The 25,293-nt window shown below is 40.1% G+C and overlaps 2 protein-coding genes and 1 long non-coding RNA gene across 3 annotated transcripts in view; 1 reads left to right on the top strand and 2 right to left on the bottom strand.

Annotated features, from left to right (window-relative positions):
- Positions 1-495: 495 nt before the first annotated feature.
- On the bottom strand, positions 496-5,451 carry fpr1 (formyl peptide receptor 1). Its single transcript, XM_007559551.2, has 2 exons — positions 5,339-5,451; positions 496-1,825 (listed from the first exon to the last, which is right to left on the bottom strand). The coding sequence occupies exon 2, from the start codon at positions 1,812-1,814 to the stop codon at positions 669-671; it is 1,146 nt and encodes a 381-aa protein (XP_007559613.1). The 5' UTR covers positions 1,815-1,825; positions 5,339-5,451; the 3' UTR covers positions 496-668.
- A 5,374-nt stretch (positions 5,452-10,825) lies between these two features.
- The window catches only part of LOC107837026 (uncharacterized), a 19,739-nt gene continuing 5,271 nt past the window's right edge, over positions 10,826-25,293 (bottom strand). The window contains exon 3 of the long non-coding RNA XR_001662998.1: positions 10,826-10,928. This is a non-coding gene — a long non-coding RNA (uncharacterized LOC107837026). The remainder of the gene's footprint in view (positions 10,929-25,293) is intronic.
- LOC103143186 (trypsin-like) lies at positions 18,455-20,273 on the top strand. The gene is given in 5 exon segments (XM_016675082.1): positions 18,455-18,528; positions 18,892-19,045; positions 19,502-19,764; positions 19,858-19,994; positions 20,095-20,273. Coding segments are annotated over 5 exon segments (750 nt in total). The 5' UTR covers positions 18,455-18,488; the 3' UTR covers positions 20,251-20,273.

The raw sequence follows: 25,293 nt of genomic DNA, 5'->3' as shown, positions 1-25,293 counted from the left end.
TCTAAGTTGAATAAAATCCAGAGGATTTTTATGCCTTTTCCAGCTCCTCCACCTTCAGTTAGTAGTTTATAGTCGTTAGGATAAAATGCATAGAAATTGGGGCAAATATAATTATAATGCAGCTGGAATTTTAAGCATCATTTATCAATGTCACATTTCTTTCATGCTTGATAGAAAAGGCAATGAAATATTTATTGAAGCATGCACCAGACAGCAATCAGTGCCTAAGAAGGTATTAATGTCAGGTGACAAAAATGAAGGACAGCAGCTGTCAGATGAAACTATTTGTTGTTGACCCAAGATGTGATAAAGACATAATGAAACTGCACACTTTGTTCTAGTTCACAGGTGGTGAAAACCCACAGATGACCACCTTGGACGGTATCATGTGTCAAGTTCAAAGTTTCTGGTTTCCAAGTTAAAATAGAAAAGGAAGCTGGTGAAATAACTTGCTGCAACCCAGTTTCTCTTTGACTTGGCAGAAGGTTGCATTATTTGGCCAATGTAGTTGGAATTCATGTTTTGTAGCTCAAAACCAAAACTAAAAAGTGATTGTCGATTATATTTTGAGGCATTCAAAGCACAGTAGAATACATGGTTAGTAGAGAAAAATGATTTTATATTTACAGTAGCATTTACATTGTACAGCTAAAGTGTCCATGACAGTCTCACACCTCGGCGTCAGAGAGTGATTTGTCTTTGCTTCGAATGGTGATCATTGAGTTTGTGTAGGTGTAAGAGCGGGACACCTCCTCCTGGAAGGCATTCTCCAGGACCTTCAGGATGGATTTGCGAACTTTATCCTTAAAGTCCTGGCCCATGAACACGTACAGCAGTGGGTTCAGGCAGCTGTTGAGAAAGGCCAGGCTTGTGGCGATCGGGACTCCAATTATGATGATGTGGAGCAACATCTCATTTGAGTGATTTCCCATGTTGCTTACCATCTCCAACAGACCCATGACGTGAAAGGGAGCCCAGCAAAGGAAAAATGTGACAATAATGGCGGCAATTATCTTGAAAGAGCGGCTGGACTGGTTGGCCAGCGTACGGTTTCGCCTAAGGCGGTGGATTATGACGGCATAGCAGGAGACGATGACACTGAAGGGGATGACGAAGCCCAGGAGGAAGCGAGTGATCACCATGGCCTTGTGGCGGAAAAGTTGCAGCTTAAGGACAGATTGGCTTTCACTGTCCTCAGACATAGCAAAATTATTGAAGCAGTTGATGATGTTCTCATTCTCGTACGACGGGCCGGTATCCCTGAAGACAAAGTACGGAGCGCTGAGGATCAAAGCCAATGCCCAAACGCACAGACTGATGCATGAAGCCTTACGCAAATTCCTGTGATTCTGCGCCCAGACAGGCCAGACAACGGACACACATCTGTCGACGCTGATCACCACCAGAATGTAGACGCTGGCAAACATGTTCAGGAAGCTGATGGTGGTGTTTAGCTTGCACATGAACTTGCCAAATGGCCAGTGGAAGTCCATAGCTGTATATGTCACACTGAGCGGTAAGAAGGCCGTGAAGAGGAAGTCAGCAATGGCCAAGTTGAGGAACCAAATTGTGTTGACCGTTTTTTTCATCTTGAAGCCAGTCACCCAGATAACCACTCCATTCCCAAGCACGCCCAAGACAAAGGCCAGCGAGTAGACGATGAGGGACATTATGGTGAGGGACTGCCTCAGCTCAGAGTGCTCGTCTTTGCTGCTGTGATCGTGATCATCCCTGTAGTACTCGTCGTCGTCATACAAGGAGTCATTGTTTAGACCAGTGATATTGCTGTAATAGTAAGAAGCTTGCTCCATCATCGTTAAAGAACCTGCAAGAAATTACAAAGCATTAGGTTTTAGTTTTCAAGAAAATTGAAGGGAAATTAAAAAAAAAAGATCAATTCAAAATATTTAGAGCAGGGGTCACCAACTCCAGTCCTCGAGGGCTACCATCCTGTAACTTTTAGATGCGTCTCTGCTCAAACACACCTGGATCAAATAAACTGCTCGTTTCCAGCCTATTGCTAGTGAGGGAATTCAGACATTTTGGAGCAGAGGTGAATCTCAAAGTTGCAGGAAGGTAGCCCTTGAGGACTGGAGTTGGTGACCCCTGATTTAGAGGAACAACTTAAAAAGCCTAAAGTTTTCATACAGATACAGATCTTGCCAAAATGTTTTGCTTGACTAAAGGTAAATTACTTTAAATTTTTTAAAGACTTGCATTTGGATGGAAGAAGAAAGAACATCTTATTCAAATAGCTTTACCTTGAGTTCACTAAGATACTTTTGCAAGGTGTGAGGCAGATTTTGTTTTTGGTTAGGGATATCATCTGGTAGTACCCAAACAATTATTATTACATTTTAATTAATAAGTTATCTTAAGTTTGTCTAAATTAACCCAATTACATTTTACAATCTCAAAAAGCAGCTGTGTCAGTTATTAAAACTGTATAAAAAGACATTAAGAAATAAAAAAAAATATTTATTTTAAATTTTGAAGAAAAAAAAGAAAGAAGACAAAAACAGGAACCTGCAATACTGACTGCTGTGTGGCTGCATTTGTTGGTGTTCTTTAGAGGTTTTGTGCTTTGGACCAGGACATCTTGATGTCAAAAAGCATTTAGAGCTGCGACTTCAGGAAAAAATGACCAGTTGACATAAGTGATGCCATGGGCGTTGGTCAGATTTCTAAGGAGCCTCTGAGTCACGTACTGGGACACAAGGACATCCTGATGAGGAGTAAGCTACTGGACAAATCATGGTATAAAAAGTATTTGCCCCCTTAAAAAACTTTCACAACGGATGACAAACTAAATCATTTAACTCTGCCATCTTGGAAAGAGTCTCTGCAAGGATTTGGGACTCCAGAGAAACAAAGTGAGAGTCATTATCCTTAAATGGATAAAACATGGAAACATGATGAACCTATCCAGGATTGGAAGCCATGCCAAAATTATTCCAAGAGCACATTGAAGACTTGTCCAGGAGGTCGGAAAAGAACTGAAAACAACAGCTGAAACATAACAGACCTCACTCAGCTGTGTTTCGGTCAGTGCTCAACAACAATAGTAATTAAAATGGTGTCCAAACAAAGGCTCAGCCCACATTTGCTGAAAAACATCTTAATAGTCTCAAGGGCTTTGGGAAAATATTCTGTGGAATACCGAGAGGAACGTTTAACTTTCTGGACAGGGTGTCGTGTTGTGCATGTGACATAAAACTAACACAGTCAAACTAAGCTGATGTTTGACTGTGATGGTGGATTGGAGCTGTTTTTCTGGACATCTTACTCTAACTGATTACACCAGGACTTCTCCTGTCTATCAGAAACTCCTGACAGAAGATGTCTGGTCATCAGTTCATTACATTAAGTTCAAGCATTTAGTTTGTACATTATGTCAATTATACAAAGCACAAAGAAAGAGAAGCCTCAAAAATCACCAAACTAAAGGGTGGTCATACACAAGAACCCTGCAATGAGAGCAACTCTGCAATAAATAGCCCAACATTCCTCACAAAGATGAAAAGCCCTATTCACCTGATGGTAGCTGCTGCCATCAACCAATGTTGGTGAAACCAGTTAATAAGTTGCACCAACACTGAAATGACTTTTTAAGATATTGTCATCGTGCATTAGCATTTTGTCATCTGTAGATATGTAATCAATCCAGATTATCAGGAAAACAAACAAACGAAAGCCCCAGAAAGAGTTACATCTTGAAATGTAGATACACCTGAAAGCCTGATGGAAGAGGTTATATTATAGCCTGGTAAAAAAAAACAAAAAAACAGTCAAGGTCTCCCAGGACACGCTGAGGGAACTATTGATCTTGGCTGGGAATGACTTGGGGTTTCCCCCAAAGGAGCTGCCCCATGCAGGGGCTGAGGAGAGGGAAGTCTGGGCCTCCCTACATAGGCTGCTGCCCTGCAAACTGACTCCAAATAAGCAGAAGAAAATGATTGGATGGATGGATGGATGGATGGATGGATGGATGGATGGATGGATGGATGGATGGATGGATGGATGGATGGATGGAAAAACCAACCCCTTGTTCTACGCTTTGCTTCGTACAGAGGGTCTGGGGTCTCAGCTATTGAGAACGATTGCTCCCTGAAAGCGTAGATTCTGTTAAAGTTTGAAATTTTACCCAGTCCATGACATATGCCATGCACCAGCTCAGTGCTGTGAAGCTTACTGAAAATTGCCATGCACTATAAACAACCATCCTCCATTGCAAAGAGAGAAATGCTGAACTGAACAAGCGGGTGTTAGTGTCAATTCAGTATCTGGAAGCGTGGCCAACGTGGACTGAACGGCTTTGTTCACTTCCTCCGCTGCCATTGCTAAAACTACAGGCAGACTCAGACTACAGATCTAAAACAGAGCAGAAAATTGACACTTTGGTTCACAACTTCTCACTCTGTTTGCTGATTGGCTCGGTAGAAATTCTACCAGAGGAATCTAAGTAAGTGGGAGAAAGACCAGACTGTGCTGTGAAGCGAGATTTGAATCAAGCAGAATTGTACAGGAAGGCAATGGCCAGGCTACCTATATTATAGTTAAACAAATTTTGACCCACTTCTAATGTTAACAAGGGTAATGTTTTGCACACGGTAGAGAAAAGATTAGAGAGCTTAAATCCTGTAGAGGTCATTTGAGTAAAGTAAAACCTGCAGCATCAGAATAAACAACCTTTAAGTTAATTTGCTTAGAATACTATGTACTTATGTTCGCCTAACTTTGTTCACATAACTCCTCACTTACGTAGTTTTAAAGTGTATGAACCATTCTGACTGTGCTTTTTAAAGCTTGTTGACTCTGTAACCAAATAAACATATGTAGATATACAAACATTCTAAAAAATAAATAAATAAATAAATAAAAATAAATATTCCCCCGCAACAGCGGTAAATTAAAAGGGTTTATAACCTGAGTAGGCGCACATAAAGCAAAGCATCAATTTCTACGCTGCGTGAAAATCTGAGATCAAAGCGAGAGTAAAAGTGGAACCGAGTTTGATGAGAAGACGCTTTTTGTTCTCCGTCAAAACCACACGAAAACCGTCGCAGCACATCCATAAAACTCATCTCACAAAGTGCGGCTTAATTAACATTCTCAGGTTTTTTTTTCTTTTTTTTCCCCTGAAAGTTTTTTTAAAGCTGCCTATAACAGCAAAACCCAGATTCACACACGAGTCGTTGTTTTGCTCATACAAAAAAAGAAAAGAACAAAAAAAAAAGTACATTTCACCCATTCAATCTCAAGCCCACGTTTTTAAATTAATTTTAATTGATCTCCATATTTAATCTCTTGGTAAAATGCCAGTTTTTAATCGTCCTACCTCGTCTCGTCCGGATGAGTCAGATGCGTTCAGCCTCACGGGCAGCTCTGTCTGCTATGGGGAAAACGTGGAGCTCAGATCCTTGACACCCCTAATTGTTTGACATCACAGCTGGGCAGGACGTCCCGGAGCCTCCTCATCTGGCAAGCAGGAAACTGTTGCACTACTTAGATGTAAATGCTTATTGCAAAATAAATTCCCACAGACGTCGGTGCAGTTTCTTTTCTTTCCTTTTCTTTTCTTTTTCTTTTCTTCTTTTTTAGAAGCCCATATCACAGAAGCCCAATACACGAACCCTTTTGTCATGTCTGATTAACCAACACATTGTTTATTTTTCATTTCACTTCATTCAGTTTATATAACAATCCTTGTTTTAATATCATTGTTATACATATTTTGTATTCAACCCCTGAGTCAATATTTTGTTGAATCCCCTTTTGCTGCATTTGAAGTTGCATCTCAAAAAGCTAAAAAATAAATAACCAAAACGTTATTGTATTTTCATAATTCAATGAAAAAACTGAAACCTGCAGATAGGTTCCTTACAGAGTAATATATCAAATATTTATTTTGTTCATTTTATGATTGTGCCTTAAATCTAATGGGGACATAATATTCAGTTTCTCAAAATATTACATGAGACCAATAAAAAAAACTTAGAATACAGAATATTATATAGTGGTCAATGCAATTAATTCAGACCACTGACTTGACATATGGGAAGCCCCAACAAGTCTTTACTAGAGAAGCTGGCTATTCACAGAAACATACTTCACAGGATGTTCAGTGGAAAAGAAACTGGTTGAAAAAGAATTGCACAAGCTGCAGAAATAGCCTTATCATCTTTGAATATCATGAGTTGTAGTATTTATGGTGAGGATGGACGCACGGTGCACCCAGGTTGTAGAGTGAATTATGGCTTTAAACATATACAAACAGTCCAGGCAGCACAGGTGAGGAATAAGGCAATGAGCTCAGACACTGGTAGCAACTGAAAACAGTTGCTGCCAACTGTAACCAAATTGCATAGAAAGCAATTTCTATGCAATTGCTTTCTTGCCATTGTGTCGCGTCTTTGCCATTGCATAGAAAGCAATGGCAAAGACACGACACACAACAAGGGAGCTGGGAGCAGGGAGCGCAGGGAGCGCAGGTGGGATTAAATACACTGGGGGCAGTCAGGGGAGATGAAGGACAGCTGGGAACAATCGAGGGGTAGACACGACACAGGGACTAACACACACAGAAATCCTCACATTGAGAGGAATGTGAAGAAAAACTAATTCAAGAATTTGCAAGTGATTCATAAAATGTGGGCAACAGCTGGATTCAGTATTTTAAATATTAAAATAAATGACCACTGGCAACAAATTTCACACTCCTTGTTAAGTATGACAGTTTTAGCAAGTTTTTTGTCAAGATTGGCATATAGAAAACCAAGAGCCTGAGCTTTTAGTTACTGATCCTGTTTCTGCTTCCTATTTTGGAAGTATATATTTTACTGATTGGACAGATGTTACAATGCAGAGACTAATTGCTTCACATGTGAAGGAAGTGGATAAACATTTGGTTTGCCACTAGCTCAGTGGGTCTGTGTTTCTCTGTGAAACAGTCTCGAGACTTAATCCCACTTCCACCATGGCGTCTTCTGATGGGCTCCTTTTAGTTTCACCAGTCGCTTGTTCTTCAAAGAACCTCCAAACAGCGAATGCGTGCAGTTCCTCATCTAGGCACGTTGCTGCCTCTTCTCCCTCTTGGCCCTGTGACTAGCTGGCTCTTGCTGCTGTTGAAATTATTCTCTGAAGAGCTTCATCAGCTGCTCTGGTTTCACTGAATCGTCGGTCAAGATTTCTGGTGGTTTCTGATAGAACATGGTTGCACTCCAGCCTGTGGACAAAGCATCCACTAATCAGGGGCCTCGAGGGCCAGTCTCCTGCAACTTTTAGGTGTGTCTGTACTTCAACACACCTGAGTCAAATAATGAGGTCGTTAGCAGGACTCTGGAGAACTTGACTGCACTTTAGGAGGTGATTCAGCTGTTGGATTCAAATGTGTTGGACCAGGGAGACATCCAAGAGTTGCAGGACACCGGCCCTTGGGGACCAGTATTGCTCACCCCTGCACTAACTCCTTCACTTTTCTGTCACTTCTCTGTTAACTTTTGCAGAAGATGAACATTTTAGAGGCTGTAACATAGCTGAAAACGAGCAAGCAATTATGTGTTAAACTCTATGAAAAAACCCAGTCATGCTTAATCTGCTTGTCATAACAATAGTAATAATAATAATAATAATAATAATAATAATAATAATAATAATACAATGACTAAACAGGATAGCTGGGGAATAATAACATCATAGCATGATATTTAGACTGTACCTGCCTGCGCTCATCTCCTCAGTGAACAGAGCAGTGCAGGCCTCACATTCCTCTTGACTCAGAAGAATGGGAGGTGCTCTGATAACGGTGGAGATGACTGTATCCTTGAAATCCAGAAGCCATTTCAGAAGAGTCCCACCTAGTCACATAATCTTGTTTCAGCTTCAGCTCAGGAATTCCCGTCAGTCGTTGGATAGTTTTGAGCTTCTCTGTTCATCACCGTCAGAGAATCTCTTACAAGCAAGTTAATTGTGTGTGCAAGGCATGAGCGGTGGATCCCATTTCAGGGTTTTAATTGCATTTGCTATGTTAGCTGCATTGCCTCTAACGCGGCACACTACATTGCTTTCCACGTCCCATTGTTGTGCCACTTTGAGCAGCTCTGCTGCTAATTTCTCAGAAGTATGTCTGTCACTGAACGCGAAACAAGCCAGTAGGCAGGACACCAGTTTGTAATTTTTAACAAAAAGGCATGTAGAATGTGGTGGTTCGGGATTTCCAGCAGTCGGTTGTTATTCAGACAGCTGTTGCTTTTTTTACCCTTTCTAGGAGCGAAGAATGTTCTTGGGTGTTTTTTGTTTGTTTGTTTTTTTTTGTAGGGGGAGTGGGGGGGAGTGTTTTTCTGCTAGGAAGTTTTTATGTTGGACTGAGAGCATCAGCATACTTTCTGAATCCTTCGTCTTCCACCACTGAAAATGACTGAGGAACTGACTAAATATAATTTTAGCTAGTTCCTCATTTTTTTTTTTTTTTTGTTTATCTGGGGTCATAGCCTTTTGAAAAAAACTGATCTTAAAAAGCGCTAGGTTGCATGCCTCAGTGCTTGTAATAGTGTGGGTGATGCTGTAGACCAGGGGTCATCAGGCCTCTGTAGAGCTGATCCCGGTCTGTTGGAGTAAGGATACTTCTAAAACTTGCAGGATGGTAGCTCTCGAGGACTGGACTTGGGCACCCCTGCTGTAGACATTGTAGGAAATGAAGCAGATACTGACATCTTAATTATTATTAGCTACTTCCTTTGCAGTTCTTGAAACTGATGCAGTTCTTGAAACTGCACTGATGGATGAACAGTTTCCATATGCCTGTTCAGGTTGTTGGTGGAGCCTGCTCGATGCAAAATGTTAACTTTTCACAGTCTGATCTCTGCCTTTGAACCGTCTGTCACGTCAAAATGTGTCCAAGCTTTGCTGCATTTTTCTTTCACTCATAATTACTCTGTGTAGCCTCTGTCTAAAGCGCATTTTTCTCTCTCCCTCTTCTTGTCCCCGCCAGCTTTGAGAAAACCTTACTGGAGTCTCCCTTTCTCAAGTTTGTGTGCCGTGCTCTCATCAATCTCTAAACAGCCATATTATTCATGTTTAAGTGTAAGTCCTTTTCCTCCGGTGCCCTCACATACTCCACGGCAGTCCTTTGGGAAACTCCAAAACAGAGTGTAAGCAAACAGCTTCAGTAAATGCATAAATTGAGGGTTGCTGAGATGACTACCGGAGGGAGAGAAGATCTGATTTCTCATCCACCCACCGATGATCCTGCAGTGTAATGTTTGCCACTCTGTGGCCTGAGTTCATGTTTTGATGCAGGTTAAGTCTTCAGTAATTGCTGCATGCTGACTTTTCACCTGAGCACAAACATTTTAATGTCTCCCTTCTTTTGACCTTTGACGTCATCGTTTCGCTGAGCTTGCTGAACCCGCTGGGATTTTGAAACGCAGAGTTTTCCTGAAACAAAGCAGATGTTTGCAGTGAATTTATGTCGGCCCCTATTCTTTCTCTCAGCTTCAACAGGGACAAAGCCTGGAAGTAACATCTGTCAGACTCAGCACATTTTAAAGCCTTATATTATGTTATTTTTGGTAATTCATGACAGCTTATTAGAAAGTTTTAAAGCAGTGGATGAATACTGAACATATAGGCTTGTGTATGATCAGACTTTGCAAATCTCATTTTTAACATTACCCTTAAAGCTTTTTTTAAATTCTTTTTCCTCTAGTGACCCTTATTCAACAGTGAATCAACACAGGAAAGTGGGTTGTGAGAGAGGGGGAGGACATGCGGAAGAGGTCAACAGGTCGGGAATCGAACCTGTGACGGCCGCATTGAGGACGAAGGCCTGCACACAAGGGGTTGTGCGCCCAACCCTTAGATAGAGCTTAAGATGAAGTGGTACCTTTGACTTCTTGAAACAGCAAAGAAAAATATTGTTCCTCGGAGACAAAGTTGGATATGAATTCCTTTCTACAGTCTGGATATTTCTGGCGGTTTTATCACTCATAAAATCATTACAGAAACAAGCCAAAAACAAAGAGGTATTCATCCCCTGAAGCAAACCTGAGCAGTAATTCTTCCAAGTAGCAATTTCCTTTTTTTTCACACCAGTCTGGTAAATTCCTGCACTTGTTTCAGGTGCTATACTCTTTGATTGCATAAAAAAAAACAAAAAACCCTACCAGTGATGCTGTGTAATGACATCAAGCTGAATGTGGGGGAGTGGGAGCTGAAGACTCTGCAAATCTGGTTGATGTCTCCAGAGTGAAGCCCTACCTTTCAGGGATCAAATGTTTCATTTGAGTTTGTCTTTCTGCTTGAATTTCCTCCCACATGGTCACTCTTGCGCTTTCCTTCCAAACCACCCACTTATTCATTGGGTGATTATAAGCCTGAGTTTCATGTCCCTTGCCGTTGTGAACTTCTGCTTTTATGTCTTCATATGAATTTCTTGTTTTCATTATCTTTCCCCCTATTCCAGCTTAGTCCTTCTGTTTGTTCAGTCATTATTGCAATTTGTTTCGCATTTTCTTCTAGTTCAAGTTTATTCCTTCTGAAAGTTTGGTTTCTCGTTTTAGGTGTTGGTTTTGTTTTGGTTTAGTGTTTATTTTTGTCTAGATTCTTTTCTGGTTTCATATTTTTGTCTTGGCGCTTCTCCACTAGAAGGCCTCGAACTGGTTCTGCCTCAGTTCGCCCTGGTCACACAGATCTGGTGCGACTCTACATGGATGCTATCAGTTTTTAAAGGGACTGACAGTATTATGTAAAGTTGACTATGTTTTAGCTTTACATTATGTTATAATATTATTCCCTCATCAAAATCGTGCGTGGAGTGTTGCCTTGATTCTTTCATGCATGTTTGAGAAATCCTTTAATTTCCATGGCAACCATTTTGCTGTGCAAAACGCTTGGGTGGACCTAGCCTCGCCTTCAAGTCGCAGCTCCTCCTCAGAGTTTCTGCCTCACAGAGGAGCCCTCCCCATTTCTCCCCCACTCAGCTCCTCCAGACTAGCCAGCAGCAATTAGCAAACACCTGGTGGAACAGCGCATCTGCTGAGCTCATTATAGGAGCTACTTCTCCGTGCAATACTGGTAAAAAACATTGTTAAAGGGTTAATAGAGAAGTGATGTTGTGATGACTTTCTGCTTGCAAAACAAGTAATATTGCCCCTTCAAATCACTTTGCCATTTAATCCCTTTCCCCAGCTGCAAGTCATTTTTTCATCTACTCTCACTCGCTGCTTTCCTAGCTGCAGTCATTTACATCTGATTGCCTCCTTTATCCTCTCCACTCCCCATTCACTCCTTGTTCCTGATTGCCTGTTTTTGCTAGTTTTGCCTTTTATCGTTAAACCATGACTCAGATGGTCATTCCTTTTTCCTGTCTGCATTTTGGTCCAAGTCAGAACACACCAAACATGATATGAGATGATGCAAAGGCAAACACAGACCTAAATTTTGGTAGACGGACGCCTCTCTGTGAACAAAATTATACAATTTTCTCATACATCTGTATGTCAATGAGACCAAATTTTGGCACTTTGCGTGAAGTATATCGGTGCCTTTACGGTCATGCTCTAGGCCTGCTGTAGCATGAGTGGGCTTGTGGCAGAGGACTGCACCCCTCCTGACTTCTGACTACCTCCCCCTTGTGACCCTTCACCCCAGCTGATAGCAACATGAACAGGTCATTCCTCTACACCCAAATAGTGAAAGAAGAAGAAACAAATAAATGTGAGGGGTATGGAGAAAAACGAATGTATGAAACTAGCCTTCTATGCATCACAAATCTGAAAGAAACTTCTAGAAAACTGCAAAACAGCTGAAACACAGTGTTCCTTTAAATCCAGGGAAGAGCCCACCTCACCTGTTTAGTGTTGCCTTTGATCCATAATAACTGGAACATTGACCAACATAATGTGTTCATGATTTTAACAATGGGGCTTGACAAAATTTATTGTTAGTGATTTCACAATTGGTGTCTGTATGATGTGTTTGGGATGTTTTTTATGTTTTCATGATGTAGAAAGTTTTGAACTGCATTGTTGCCCAAACATGCAATACAAACAAACGTGACCTCATTGATTGATTGGTTGATAAAGCTACAAAATCTTCTTACAGCATTGAAAAATTAAACCAAAGTTGCTAAAATCAACCAGTTCCAGAGAGTGTGAGATGCTGGTTGCAACCTACCCCCAATACTAGGCAGCAGCTTATTTACACACACCCCTCACAGGAACTAAGCCCTGCCAGCAAACCAGATGTGAGGGGGTGGAAGTAAAAAGGGGGACGAACACGGGAGAGAATAAGTGAGAGAAACTCCCCATGTCTATTTACCCGCCCTCAGTTCCTCCATACGCTCAGACCAACACCCGTTTCTGACTGTGTAGGTGGACTAATTTCTCTGTTGCCTGGTTGCTCAGGCTTTAAGAATTCAGGGGAAAGAAAGCTTCCTCTGGTTTTATTCTTGCAGTAGGTCTCAAAGCAATGCGTTCAATCTGTAGGAAACAGTTCTTCTTCCTAAACTGTAGCTCCATTTGTGGGACAGACTACCAATCCTGTTTTTACTGATGTGATCACATACATCCAACACTGCGCACCCTTTTCAAATGTTGTTCCGGATCATAAAGGCAGGCTGAGTTTTTTTTTTTTCCTTTTTCTTTTGCTAGAGTCTGCAGGGGATATTAATAGCCATCTCAAGGCTATAGTTTGAGGGAAGCCTTCAGAGCCCGAGGCTTGCCAGCGTTCTTGATTTACCAACCAAACGTGTAATTATATGCGTACCACACAAATACCAATTTGGGTGTGTTGAACAACCAGCAGAGGTTTTATAGGAGAATTTCAGCTTTAGCAGAATCCAATGTGCAATGGTTAGAAGTTCGGGGGTTTTAATGGTTTGAGGCAACAGCTGTGAGGAACCTGAGAGACATAACGCAATTGAACGTGTGGATTTTTTTTGTGTCTGAGTGTGTTTTTGTGTGTGGGAATCTAAAATAAGTAATGAGACGGTGCTGTTCCTTGCATCACTCTAACACGCCCTGTATTTGTCATTGAAGTTTTATGCAAACGTCTCCATTTTGCAACTCTACAGAAATCTAAAAATGCTTATAAATCTACTCCGGCCTTTTGGAGAGTAGGCTGTGGTGTTGAAACTTCTAGTGCAGGAGCAACTGGGAATCTGCTCTAACCTGAAAGCCCCAAAAGTTTGTTTATCCTGTTGCGGCGTTCCGAATGGAAATCAGACCCCTGTCTCCCTGCTGTGGAGAACCCAGGAATTTTGTTTTTCTGAGTCAAAACCAGTTTCAACAGCTTTCATTTACATGGCTTAGTAATCTTTTCTTGTGTGCATGTGTGTGTGTGTGTGTGTATGCCTAAAGTTCACCACACACAGGGAAAAAAGCTGAACCTCAATAACCTAAACCACTTCCTTACATACGTCTCTGCTTTTGACCACAACGTCTGGTTGCCCCTCAACAGATACATGCATAATCAGTCTGGACTCTGTGACACAAAACAAGCCTGACGTTACATAGCCGCACATATTTACAACACAGTGGTCTCTCTGTTCGTCCGAGGATATTTCAAGCAATGACAGTAAGGAATCGGAGGATGCCAAGCGTGGGACAGCAGATGACTGAATATGAGGAAGTTTTTTAGATTTTTATGCACATTAAAGCAAACAGGAAGTGTAAAACAAGAAAGGATATGGAAGATTTAGGTCACAGAAGAGTTTGTTGGTGTTTTTATTGTCTAATTTAGTCATCCAGCAATCATGCCCTGATTGCTCCTCAGATCCAAAGAGGCATTTGGGTGCCATATGTGACGCTAAAAGACTCGTCCAAATGCACTGCTGGCTCACTGGATGTTTTTGTTTGTTGCACATTTTTAATGATAGTGTTTGCTAATAAACACATGTGTCCCGTTCTGTAATGCTCAGCGACCTCAGACTTTCTGGAGTTAGGATGTAGTGAAAATTTACTTGCAGTCTTGATGAAATCTGAAATTTCAACAGGTAAATAAATACGGTTCAGACAACCAGTGGTGGCTGGTGGAGATGTTTGTAAGGTGGTCAACAGATAAATACAGATATATTAAAATGCTGCTTATTGGACTCCAATTTGAAATAAAGAAATCTTGTTATAAACTGACATTGTTTTTTTTTCTAGTTCAAAGACAACCATAAAACAAACAACCACCAAAACATACCGAAAACCAAGCTTACACAGAGTCTCTGTGAGGTAAGCTGAGCCAACTTAATACTGAGGCATTAAGGGTCTGAACTATAATTATTTCAGATTCAGCTTTGAATAACTGCGTTTCACTCTTTGACACAATCACAACTCATGAAAAAAATAAAAATAAAACAAGACAAACAATATATTTTAAAATGAGGTCTACCTATTGAGAAATTATTGTTTCCTGTGTTTAGCTTCTAAATTTTACCCAATCGCTAACATTGGCCATAATGATGTGCCAGTTCGATGTTATGAAGCTTTCTGGAAATTTCCTGTCCTGTAAACAACCATCCTCTGCTGCGAAGAGAGAAGTGCTGATCCGAACGAAGTGGGTGTTAATGTTAATTCAATGTTTAGAAGCCAACATGGACTGAATGGCTCTGTTCATGTCTTTGTCTGCCATTGCTGAAACTACAGGAAAACTACAATTCTCAAACAGCGAAGAAAATCAACGTCATCGTTCACAATTTCTCCTTCTGTTTGCTGATTGACCTGGTAGAAAATGTAACAGAGACAATACAAGCAAAGGAAAGAAAGTGCAGACTGTGCAATAAGCAAGATTTTATTTGGGATAGCGGCACAGGAAGCCAATAGTCAAGCTATTGTTAGTCTCTCCCTTCACCAAAAAGAAAAGGAAAAAAGGTTTTCCTTTTGCTGCATTTGTCCACCAAGACATTAAGGAAAACGGGTGAGAAATTACTTAATCTTGCTTGTTATCATACTCATTATTCACCAAGCCACACTCGCATACAGTCGAGCACGAGACACGTTATTGTTCATCCATCCTCGTTGGCACGTGGCTGACCCTGAGCTGACCAAAACTAGCTAGACGTCTGTCAATCATTCTGAACCATAAATGAACGAGGTTGTGTCTTTCCAAAGTTAGCCCTTTGGAAAGACTGAAGGATTTTCCCCAGACTGTTTGGCACCAATTTTGTTGCAAGTTTCACAAAATGTGATGCATCATTTCTAATTTGCGTTCACTAGGTATTTTAACATTTTTTTTTATTGTAAACAGCAAGGAAGGTTTAACCCTACCAGCCCACTTATGCCAGTTTTCCCTGCAGACAACAGACATACAATATGTTTCACCCTTCAGATGAGACTGAGTTTGTATGCATTCCAGGTAAGATTCATAAATTAGTGTGATTCTCTAAATGTGCAACACAGTTGGAGGAATTCATAAAGCTGTGCAATTTCCTGCATTTTACAAGAGTTTGCAACAGAATAATGGTGTAGATTGCACTTAGTTCACTTTGTTTATGGTGGCGTTTACATAAGCAATTTGTTTCATGGTTAAATGAGAATAACACGTTTTTTAACTTGTTTTTACTCATGGACATATCTCCGGGAGGCTTCGGTACTCGTTATGCTGTTGGGTGTATGTTCACTGTGTAGTGAACCTGTATCCAAAATAAAATGAAATTGTTCCTCCAATTTGTGGTGCAATTTCTTTCAGTTACAATCAGATGAGGAACCAAGAGGAAAGTGGAGGAAGAATCGACATTTAAAGCAACTATACTCAGTTGCTTGTTCCTTTTATTTTGGTCAACAAAAAGCCCATGAAAAAAATAAATCTTACCACACATTGAGGCTAAACTTTGATCAACCACCAAAGCAGAACCATAGAGAAAATGATAAACAACACTGCAAAGACAAAAGATTTTTTGTTGTTGTTTTTTAATGAGTAACGTAGCTACAATCATTTATGACCTGTAATAAATATTTGGACTTTGACATCCTTTGTCTTTCCATTCCTGATTACCTGACCTACAAATCAATCAATCAAATCAATCAAAATTTATTTGTATAGCACATTTCAGCAACAAGGCATTTCAAGGTGCTTTACATAATTAAAGAAAAAAATAAGAACAGCATGTGACATTTAATAAACAGTAAGAAAGAGAAAGAGAAAAAAAGATTAAAAAAGATTTAAAAAAAGATAAAATGATGACTACCAACTAAAAATAGTCATTTACACAGCTAATAAGCTCTAATGAGTCCAACATGCATAGAAAACTTCAGATCAATAGTGAAATAAATTATATTTTTGCGTTTAATATTGCTACAGCGGCAGCCGTCAGATTGTTTTGCTCTCACCACGCAAAAATGAGCAATCCGATGTCTTTGTTTCTCCTGATAATGGCACCAGACCCCAGGATGAGCGCTGGTAAGACAAAGATACAACAGTGAAAATATTACCCAATTTAAGGTGTAACAGTTATGTCTGTCTGCATTTGTTGACATGTGAAAATGCTAACATTTACAGATAAGTGGAAAATGACTGTGAAAAAAAAAAAATTATGTCTCAAAACCTTCAGCTATTACTGCAAGAAACTACAAAGGCTTGGTTGGTCCTGGGGGGGAAAAAACATTCGGCTTGAAATGTTTATCCATCCTAAAGTTAAAAAAGCAACAACAAAATAAAAAGAGCAGACGCAACACTTCGACCTGAGCAGCTGATCATCTCCATGTGACTTTCCATGCCTGATGACTTGGATTTTAATGCCACGCTTCAGCTTTTTTTGTGTCTTAAATGTAATCAAACATGTTCAAAACGAGTGAGTCAAATAATCTGAGTGCCTCTCAGTAATGAAAGGGAAGAGAACCTGCCTGTGCTAGATGGGAATGTGTTATGCTTGGCGCTAAAGTGTTTAATCATATGGTTTGGGCAACAAAACACCCTTAAATAATTCCCTGTCTGGTGCTGATAAACAGCTATGCTCATACGTGAGTAATGGAGCACTATACCTGTCACTTCGTTTTCGTTCTGAAACTCTGAGTCAGTGGTGGTTTGCCATCGCTATGACTTCACTGATTTCCCTAGACTATATATTAAAATCACAGAGTTTGCAGGAGTCAAACGTTTACGTTTTTTGACATATGTGGCAGAATTTTTAGAATTGCAGGAAGGATGAATGGAGAAGCGCATTTAGACATTCTTGATAAAAGCTTGATGATAAAACGACAAACAGCATCTCAGTTGGCTCCAAAGCAAAAATAAATCAGTTAGAGTGGTCCAGTATGAAAACACTGGAATATCAAAGTGAATAGATGATACCTCAAACCTTGAAAATCTAAGAGTTTGTGTTGGAAAATAGGTTAAAACTCACACTGGAGGAATGCATTTAATCGGTTTCTCTGCAAAAGAGACATTTTGAACCTGTCATTTAAAGAAGGCATTCCAATAATAGTGTATTATTTATTATCAGTGTCCTTTGCACATTGTTACATATAAACACTTACCAATTTCCAATCAATTAAAAAGTCTTGTCAGGCAAAATTACAAAAATGTGGGGCTTTTAAATTCAGAAACACACACACACACACACACACCAAAATGGTAATTTCTTCCCAAAAACTGCAGGTACTGTAGCACATGCATGTCCCTTTATCTGGCAAGTAGGTGGTGTAAAAGGACACATAATTCTTTTTTAATATAAGTTCCAAAGTATGGCTATGAAAAATACATCTGTACTTACAATGAAGGGAGATTTTAATGAAAATAAAAGTTGTTTAAATGTAGAATTGCATCCAGGCTCTGGGTGAACTGTTGCTTTTGTTAGTTCACTCAAAACATTTCTCAGTGAGGCCACGGTGAAACAAAAACCTCACAAAATAAGGTAAACTTCTTGAGATTTTAATGTGAGCAAACCTGATGCCTGAAGTCCCAGAAATGCCAAATAGACCAGAAAACTCTCTAAAAATGAGTTCTGGGATGTTTTTCTGAAGTAGGGAAGAAAAAGCATTTTCAAGAAGGTTAAAACTTAAACCCATTTATTTATATAATTTGTTCAATACAACTAAGTATACAATTTGTAGCCTCCAGTTTTCGCAGAAAGCTAAACTTTGTCCTCCAGGCTGGACATAAAAACTGTGAACATTGTTAAAAGCGGGACATTTAGACCTCTGTGCTTCAGAACATTTCAGCTACAACCACAACTGTGGATGTCAATTTCCTTACATCACAAGCACATCACATGAAATATAATAAGGACATTAAGGCAAAAGGTTTGACTTAAAGTACAAAATTTAGAAAATTAGACAAGGTTCATACATTTCCCGAGCAACTTTTCCTGCACATATACATTTTTTAAAAACTTTATTTTGGCTCGTATTCCTTAGGTGTACTTTAGATTCAGCGTTCCTAGGGAAATGTAACATATGGCCTATGTTTGAGGTGATAAAAGAGCTTAAAACCAGAAGATAAGAGGACTGAAATACTTAACTTAAAGAGAGCAAGGACACATTAGTTACAAACCAGAAAGAGGCATGGAGCTTTTTCTTTCCCTGATCTTCTTAGGCGTTGCAGGTATATCTTATATTCATTTATATGGGGAAAAATGGGCAACAATAGAACTTGTAATTATAATTGACACCAGCAAATACATTTTCCATATCATAAAATTTGAAAAGGAAAATGTAATTTTACTTCTGGGAGTGCAGTGGCTCAGAAAGAAGAGATTTATCCTGAAACCTTCGTATGTTAAGTTCGAACCCCTGCTCTGTCTGTATCTTTGATAGAAGATTTTTCTAAATAGTAGCCTTGTTTCTGTCTGACTGCCCTTGGGTAGCTGAGGCTACAATGTGCGTATTAACTGTAAAACTCTTTGGAGTCCTTTGACTTGATAAAGCTCCTGGAGGCAATTTACCATTTCCTATTTGTAACGTGCAGCTGGCCTGGAAGATGATGAAAAGATTGTTGGAGGATATGAATGCCCGAGAAACTCTGTGCCCTATCAAGTGTCGCTCTTCACTGGGTACAACTAGTGCGGCGGCGTTCTGCTGTCTGACCAGTGGGTGCTCTCGGCTGCACACTGCAAACCAAGGTACAACGTGATAATGGACATCTTTCATTTGATTTCATGCACACTGCTGTGCAAAATTGTTCACACAACTTGAAGTTTTTCATCATTTTTCACATTACAATTAACACATTTTGTGTATTTGTTTTGTGTTTTATATGACCGACCAAAACCAAACTCGTAATTGTGATTGAGGGGGAAACAAACCCAGGATTTTACTTTTTTATTTTTCAAATCAATATCTGAAAACTGTGCTAATATATCAATGTTTTGTAGAATCATGTCTGAATGCATCTCCTTCTGAAAAAAATCCCAAACTCAGTCAGTTTTGTTTACATTTCTTAATGAGAAATATCAGTACTCCACAAAATGTTCAAATTGAAAATATAATCAAAAACCTAAGCAGTTTCCTTGTGATTTTAATCGTGTGCATCATTGATGGGGAAACCAAACTAGCTTGCTGAAATGTTTCTTTTTCAGCTCAGATTTAGAGGTTCGACTGGGAGAGCATGACATCTGGGAACCCGACCATACCGAACAACATATCATGTCTGCCGCGTTCATTCGCCACCCTGATTACAATCCCCGCACGCAGGACAGTGACATCATGCTGATCAAGCTGAGTCAGGCGGCTACTCTGAACAGCTACGTGCGTCCTGCAGTGCTTCCATCAGACTGCGGCAGTGCTGGAACGATGTGCCAGATATCTGGATGGGGGAACGTTCGCCCCAGTGACGAGGGCTGTGAGTTAAACTTGGCCTGCTCTGTAATTTCCAATAAATGAGAAGAGATAAGAAAATGAGATGGAGAAGTAGCTCACTTCGGTGTGTTTACAGGAAGGTACCCAGACAAGCTGCAGTGCTTGGAAGTCCCTCTGCTGAGTGATGACACCTGCTTCAATGCGTATCCCTTTCAGATAACTGAAAACATGATATGTGCTGGATACCTGGAGGGAGGGAAGGATTCCTGTCAGGTAGCATCACTGTTGCACATCAACAGATGTTTTTTTTTTTTCTTTTTTTTTTTTATCTTGCTGCAAAATATGACATCCTGTAATCTCTTTTACACTTCAGGGTGACTCTGGGGGTCCTATGGTGTGTGAGGGACAGCTCCAGGGACTTGTGTCCTGGGGCCACGGCTGTGCTCAGAGGAACAAGCCTGGAGTGTACAGAAAGTTTGCAATTATGTTTCCTGGATCAAGACAACAATGGCTTCTGGCTGAGGTGTAAAGCTATAAAGTCAAACAATTTGGCATATTTGTGTAAAGCGTTGTTTTTACTGTAATGAGGGTGAATTTTTTTTTTTCATATAAGTAAAGGGAGTAATTCACTTGATGTTAAAAAACAAACTTTAAAATACTGACTACTCTCAATGTGACTTTGAAAGAAGGAGCAGCTGTTGAGGAAGCCCCATCAGGTCAAGTGTGAATTAAACACAATTCTTATTCAAAGAAAGACAGAAAACAAACAAAAACAAGGAAGACAGTCCATGAAGCTGCATCCATGGTGGGAGGCGTCCAAGTGGGCGCAGTGAGGGGTTGCAAAGAAACCTCTGCATATATAAAGCAACATAAATACAACATAAAGGTGGGGGGCCAGCAAAGGTGAGGTGAGTTCAGGGAGGATGTGTTCATAGCCATGGAATATGGCTGTATATATCCATGCAGTGTGAACTCTGCCACACGGCTCTGCCAGCCAGCAGTCTCTAATATGATGGAAAGGTTAATCAGCGTGGCCTTGTAGAGTCTGCCACAGAACCACAGATGTCTCTGGGGAAGCATGGTGGGTAAGAGCATCTTGTTTACATATCATCCAGGAGAGTTGAGAAAGACAGCCAGCCTAAGCCAACACAGGGAAGCCACTTCAGATAGCAACCATTGCTTTGTAGTTCGGGCAGACGGCAGTAATTTTTCTGTTCTGCTCTGAGGTCTCACTGGTGCATTTCTGTGGCGATTCAAATCATCCAAATTATTATTGTAGCCATTCCCACCAGACCAGACTAGCAACTTCTCCAAAGTCAATTCTATCTTGCCAGAGAGCACCAGGGTCTGCAAATCTCCGCTTGAATCACATCCAGCTTGCGGCACAGATCCCACAGCATGTTAGTCTGAGCATCCGCTAGTTGGCATAATCCTTGACACTAGACAAGCAGCTTGACGAGGGCCAAGACAGCTGCCGACAGCTTCTGAATTTTCCAATATTCCAGGTCTTTATTCTTGTAATTTTATTTATTTTTAATATGTTTCTTACTACTACTCCATCATGTAGTGTAACCCCAATTATCACTGCAGAATAAATCCAGACTTTGGTGTTGTAAAACAATATGCAACCTCCAAAATGTAACTTTTTACATACACATGCATACATGCACACACACATGTTTATGCCTTTAACATGTTGACCAATCATGACAATAGTGACTCAGCTGAAGTAATGTTTTATCCTGCAGCTGATTACAGCTAACCATGTCCAAATGCCATGTGTATGAATCCAAAGCTGTTCTGAACATAATTAGATTTATGTCAACACATGCAAGAGTAATCTTTTTCTGCTAGTTAAGAATTCAAGCTTTTGAATTGAGTGCATTCCTATCTTTTAAAGAACTGATCAGCTCATTCTGAAAGTTTCATCTCACTGTTTTTTTCTTCCCCGGTGAAATCCTAATTGTCTAGGAACACTGTCTTTGTAAAAATGCAAACAAGGGTGTTTAGTTTCGCTTTGTTTTTGAAAGTAGCTTATTTTTTTCCTAACATAGCAAAAACAAGGCAGTTTGAGTAAAGCTCTCACTGCTGGCTGAGAGGAAAGCCAGGAAGTGATTGAAGAGAGACAAACAGAACCAAAAGAGAGTTCAATTGGATTAACCAAATGGATCACTTGGTTAATATTTGGATGCATATTTGGCTTTTTAACATCTTATTTTTAAAGTTTATACACCTGTGGTAGGAACAAGCAAGCTTATCTGAAAAATTTCTTTTTGTGGTGTGTCACAGTTTTCTGGTATAGCAAAGAGACTCGAATGTTTTGGGTACATCCAGAGGTCAGTGCCAGAGGATGAACCACCAGACTAACTGGCCATAACAGATGTGTGTCTTGATATCACCCATAGGCAGTGCCAGGGACACACCTATGGTCCAAATTTGATTTAAAAAAATTTAATGGTTTTAGGTATGCTTGGTAAATTAAACTACCTAAGAGGAAAGTGGAGAGTGTCAAATAAACTCATGAAACTCCTAGGAAGTGCAGAGGGCTCAGAGTTACCACTATAGATGAACACTCAGGTACCTGAAGTATGGCAAATGGCTCCTCTTATCCTCCAGCTAATGAGCCTCCATGGCGTGCAGGTGCATCCAATAACACCTCCCGTCCATCCTCCAATGGAAGACTGCCACTCCATGGCTCCCTCTGGTGGAAAACTGTCTGCAAGGAATGAAAGAATAGCAGCCACACAACCCCAAACCGCAGCGCCAAGCACAGAAACAGTGGACTCCACGTTCTCGGTTTCTGTAACGGCAATATTCAGCAGTTTTGCACTTTCTGTAAACATGTTGCCGCAGTAACTGCACCTGGAGTAAATGTGTTTCTTATTTCTGACTAAGCACATCTCATGTTGAAAATATTTATCACAACACATGCACAGGAAATCTGGCAGGAATACCAGCATCTTCCAGAAACAGGAAGACATCTGTCCGACATACAATGACACGTCGGAGATGGAAAAGAAGTGGGCTGTAATAACACAACTGTAAAAATGTTGTAGAACTAATGTTGAATAAAATATATTTTTTCTATAAGCAAACCTTTTGTGTTCTTTAGATTACAATTTACAAAATCTTTTCAGAAGGAAGAATCTTACTTTAGACTATCATTAGTTTTGCACTTCACAAATATGGCTTTTATTATATTGTAGCGAGACAAAAACCATTGTAGAAGAAAGCAAAAGAAGTGCAGTTTGCACCAGCCATGTAGGAGGCACAATATGCATGCGATAGAAGATGTTCTGGTGATTTCATGCAAATGCTCTGCATAAAATAAACTAACACTGCACGGGGATGCTTGTGGAAAACATGGAGGAGGCAGCATCATGCTGTGGGGTACTCTTCTTCATCAGCTGTAATGAAACTGGTCATGACAATATTAGAAGGAAAACCTGTTTGAGCCCAGAAATGAAATTTCATATCAAATCCTTGGTTTGGAAAAGCCAAGTGAAAAGTCAAAACCTAACAGTGATGAACATTTGGCTTTCCAGATGGTTTCCATCCACTCTCAGATAGAGATATTAGTAGAGCTTACATAGTTGGCATTAACAAGATACAAGTGTTTTCCTTAGAGCAGGGATCTGCAATTCAAGTCATTCTTCTAGAAGTGTCAATGCTTCAACACACTTGAGTCAAATAATTAGGTCATTAACAGGCATCTGGAGAAGTTTACTGGAAACTTGTAATCCATGGACAGAAATTCCCCAAATGTTCTGCTGGGGTGAGTAATTGCTGGGTCTGGGCTTTAAGAGTATGTGGTGGGTTTTTTTGTTGTTGTTTTTTTTTTCATTTACTCACAGCTAAAGAACAGGTTTGTCAATTCATGTTAACATTTAAGCAACAATTATCTGTGCTAAAAATGCAAAATGCTCTTCACATCCCTCCACTTTGTCAAACTGACAAGATATCACCAAACAATTCTCAAAGAAAACTGTGTCACACTGATTATAAGTGTTTCAAAAGCCGCATGCGCATAACTCATCGCCGTGAGCATGTAAAGCTGTAAATCTAAATCCGAGTGGTTGGAAGCGTAATATTGGGCATAACAGATCAAGCTGCCTTACATGTGGTCAGAACATTTGCAGCAACAAGCTCAGACTCAGATGAACTTGACAATGAATGGGCAGAGAAGTGTACTGCTTAAAGATGGCCTCCATAGCCGAGGAATAAAACTGTCACTTAGAGCCATCCAGCTGTAAATCCCGGCAAAGTGTGCTGCAACTTGGCTCTTTGTGGGGGGAAAAAAACTGCATAGGATGAACACCACTCTGGCATGAGCTTACTGGCAATAGAGCAAACGGTAATGTTCGACTGATCTTCCTTTAAGTGTACCAACATAAGTAAAGTTATAAAATGATTTTTGGTGACATCATGCACGGCAAAGAAGACCAGCTGCAGTTAAGGAACTTATTCTCTCATATGGTCTAACTATTTTAGTAGACCTCAGAAATGATTTAAGTGAATTTGGTTTCTTGGGCGTAGCACAGAGTTTATGAGTGAGTCACCAGGCCCTTGCCTGACCTCCAGATAAAGACTGCCAACCTGTGAAGGTCTATGAAGGCCTGTATGCAAAACTATCTTTGTTTTCTTTACGGGACATTAACCTTAACAGGAGGCTGTTTATAGCACAACGCATTTGCTTATCGGTTTATTTTGAATTTTGCAAGAAAAGACATAACTTCTTCAGGAGCCGAGACATGTAGACGTCGGTCAAGTAAAAACTCCAAGCAATGTAATGATGATTCAGTTATATGACAGAACAGCACAACAATTTAACCTGTTCCTTTTATTAAGATAATAAAAAAAATGGCATAGATTCAGATGAATTCACTGGCTGGGTAAGAATCAACTGCATTTCAAAGGTATTTCAAAGGTTTCTCAGTAAACCTTTGAAATCACATGAACTGGATTTTAATGAACAAAACAAAAAAAATAAGATTCAACAATGGCTGTGAATTTGTACCCAGTGGACTCTCTTGCTTCACCAAAACCGTTGCTTTTCAAATGAAGTAAAGGATTAAAAAAAAAAAAATCAGGTCCATCTTCATTTAGGTCACGAACACCTGTTTTTAACAAAGGAGTGTACACTTTTGAGAGCCTCTATGAATTAAGTATCATGTCAGACAACTGCATGCAGATGCAGCTTTACGCTGTTAGGAAAACACAGGAGTTTCAACATGCGAGCAAACCTGGACGCTGACAGAATAAGAGATTCAAATGGTTATTCCTGAAATAATAACTCCTGGGGATAACCAACACATCAAGTTATCGTTTCTGTGCATATAATCTCCCTATATGACATCAGTTTCTCTGTAACTTCTATTTGTGTCCGACATGAAGCGTGTTTATGCTTCATGCCAGAGTCCAGTGGCTAAGGGTGTGGATACTCATGAGTGGTCAACAGATTTGTAAAGAACCTCCCCAGGGATGTGATCATGGGTAGGTCAGGACATTGAGAACCTGACTAAAAAACAACAGCAAAAAAAGAGAGAAAAAAAAACATATGGAACAGTTTATA

Source organism: Poecilia formosa, unplaced genomic scaffold, assembly GCF_000485575.1.
Source record: "Poecilia formosa unplaced genomic scaffold, Poecilia_formosa-5.1.2 Scaffold105, whole genome shotgun sequence".
In the NCBI taxonomy this organism is placed as follows: Eukaryota; Metazoa; Chordata; class Actinopteri; order Cyprinodontiformes; family Poeciliidae; genus Poecilia; species Poecilia formosa.
This window is presented reverse-complemented; position numbering and strand designations above follow the sequence as displayed.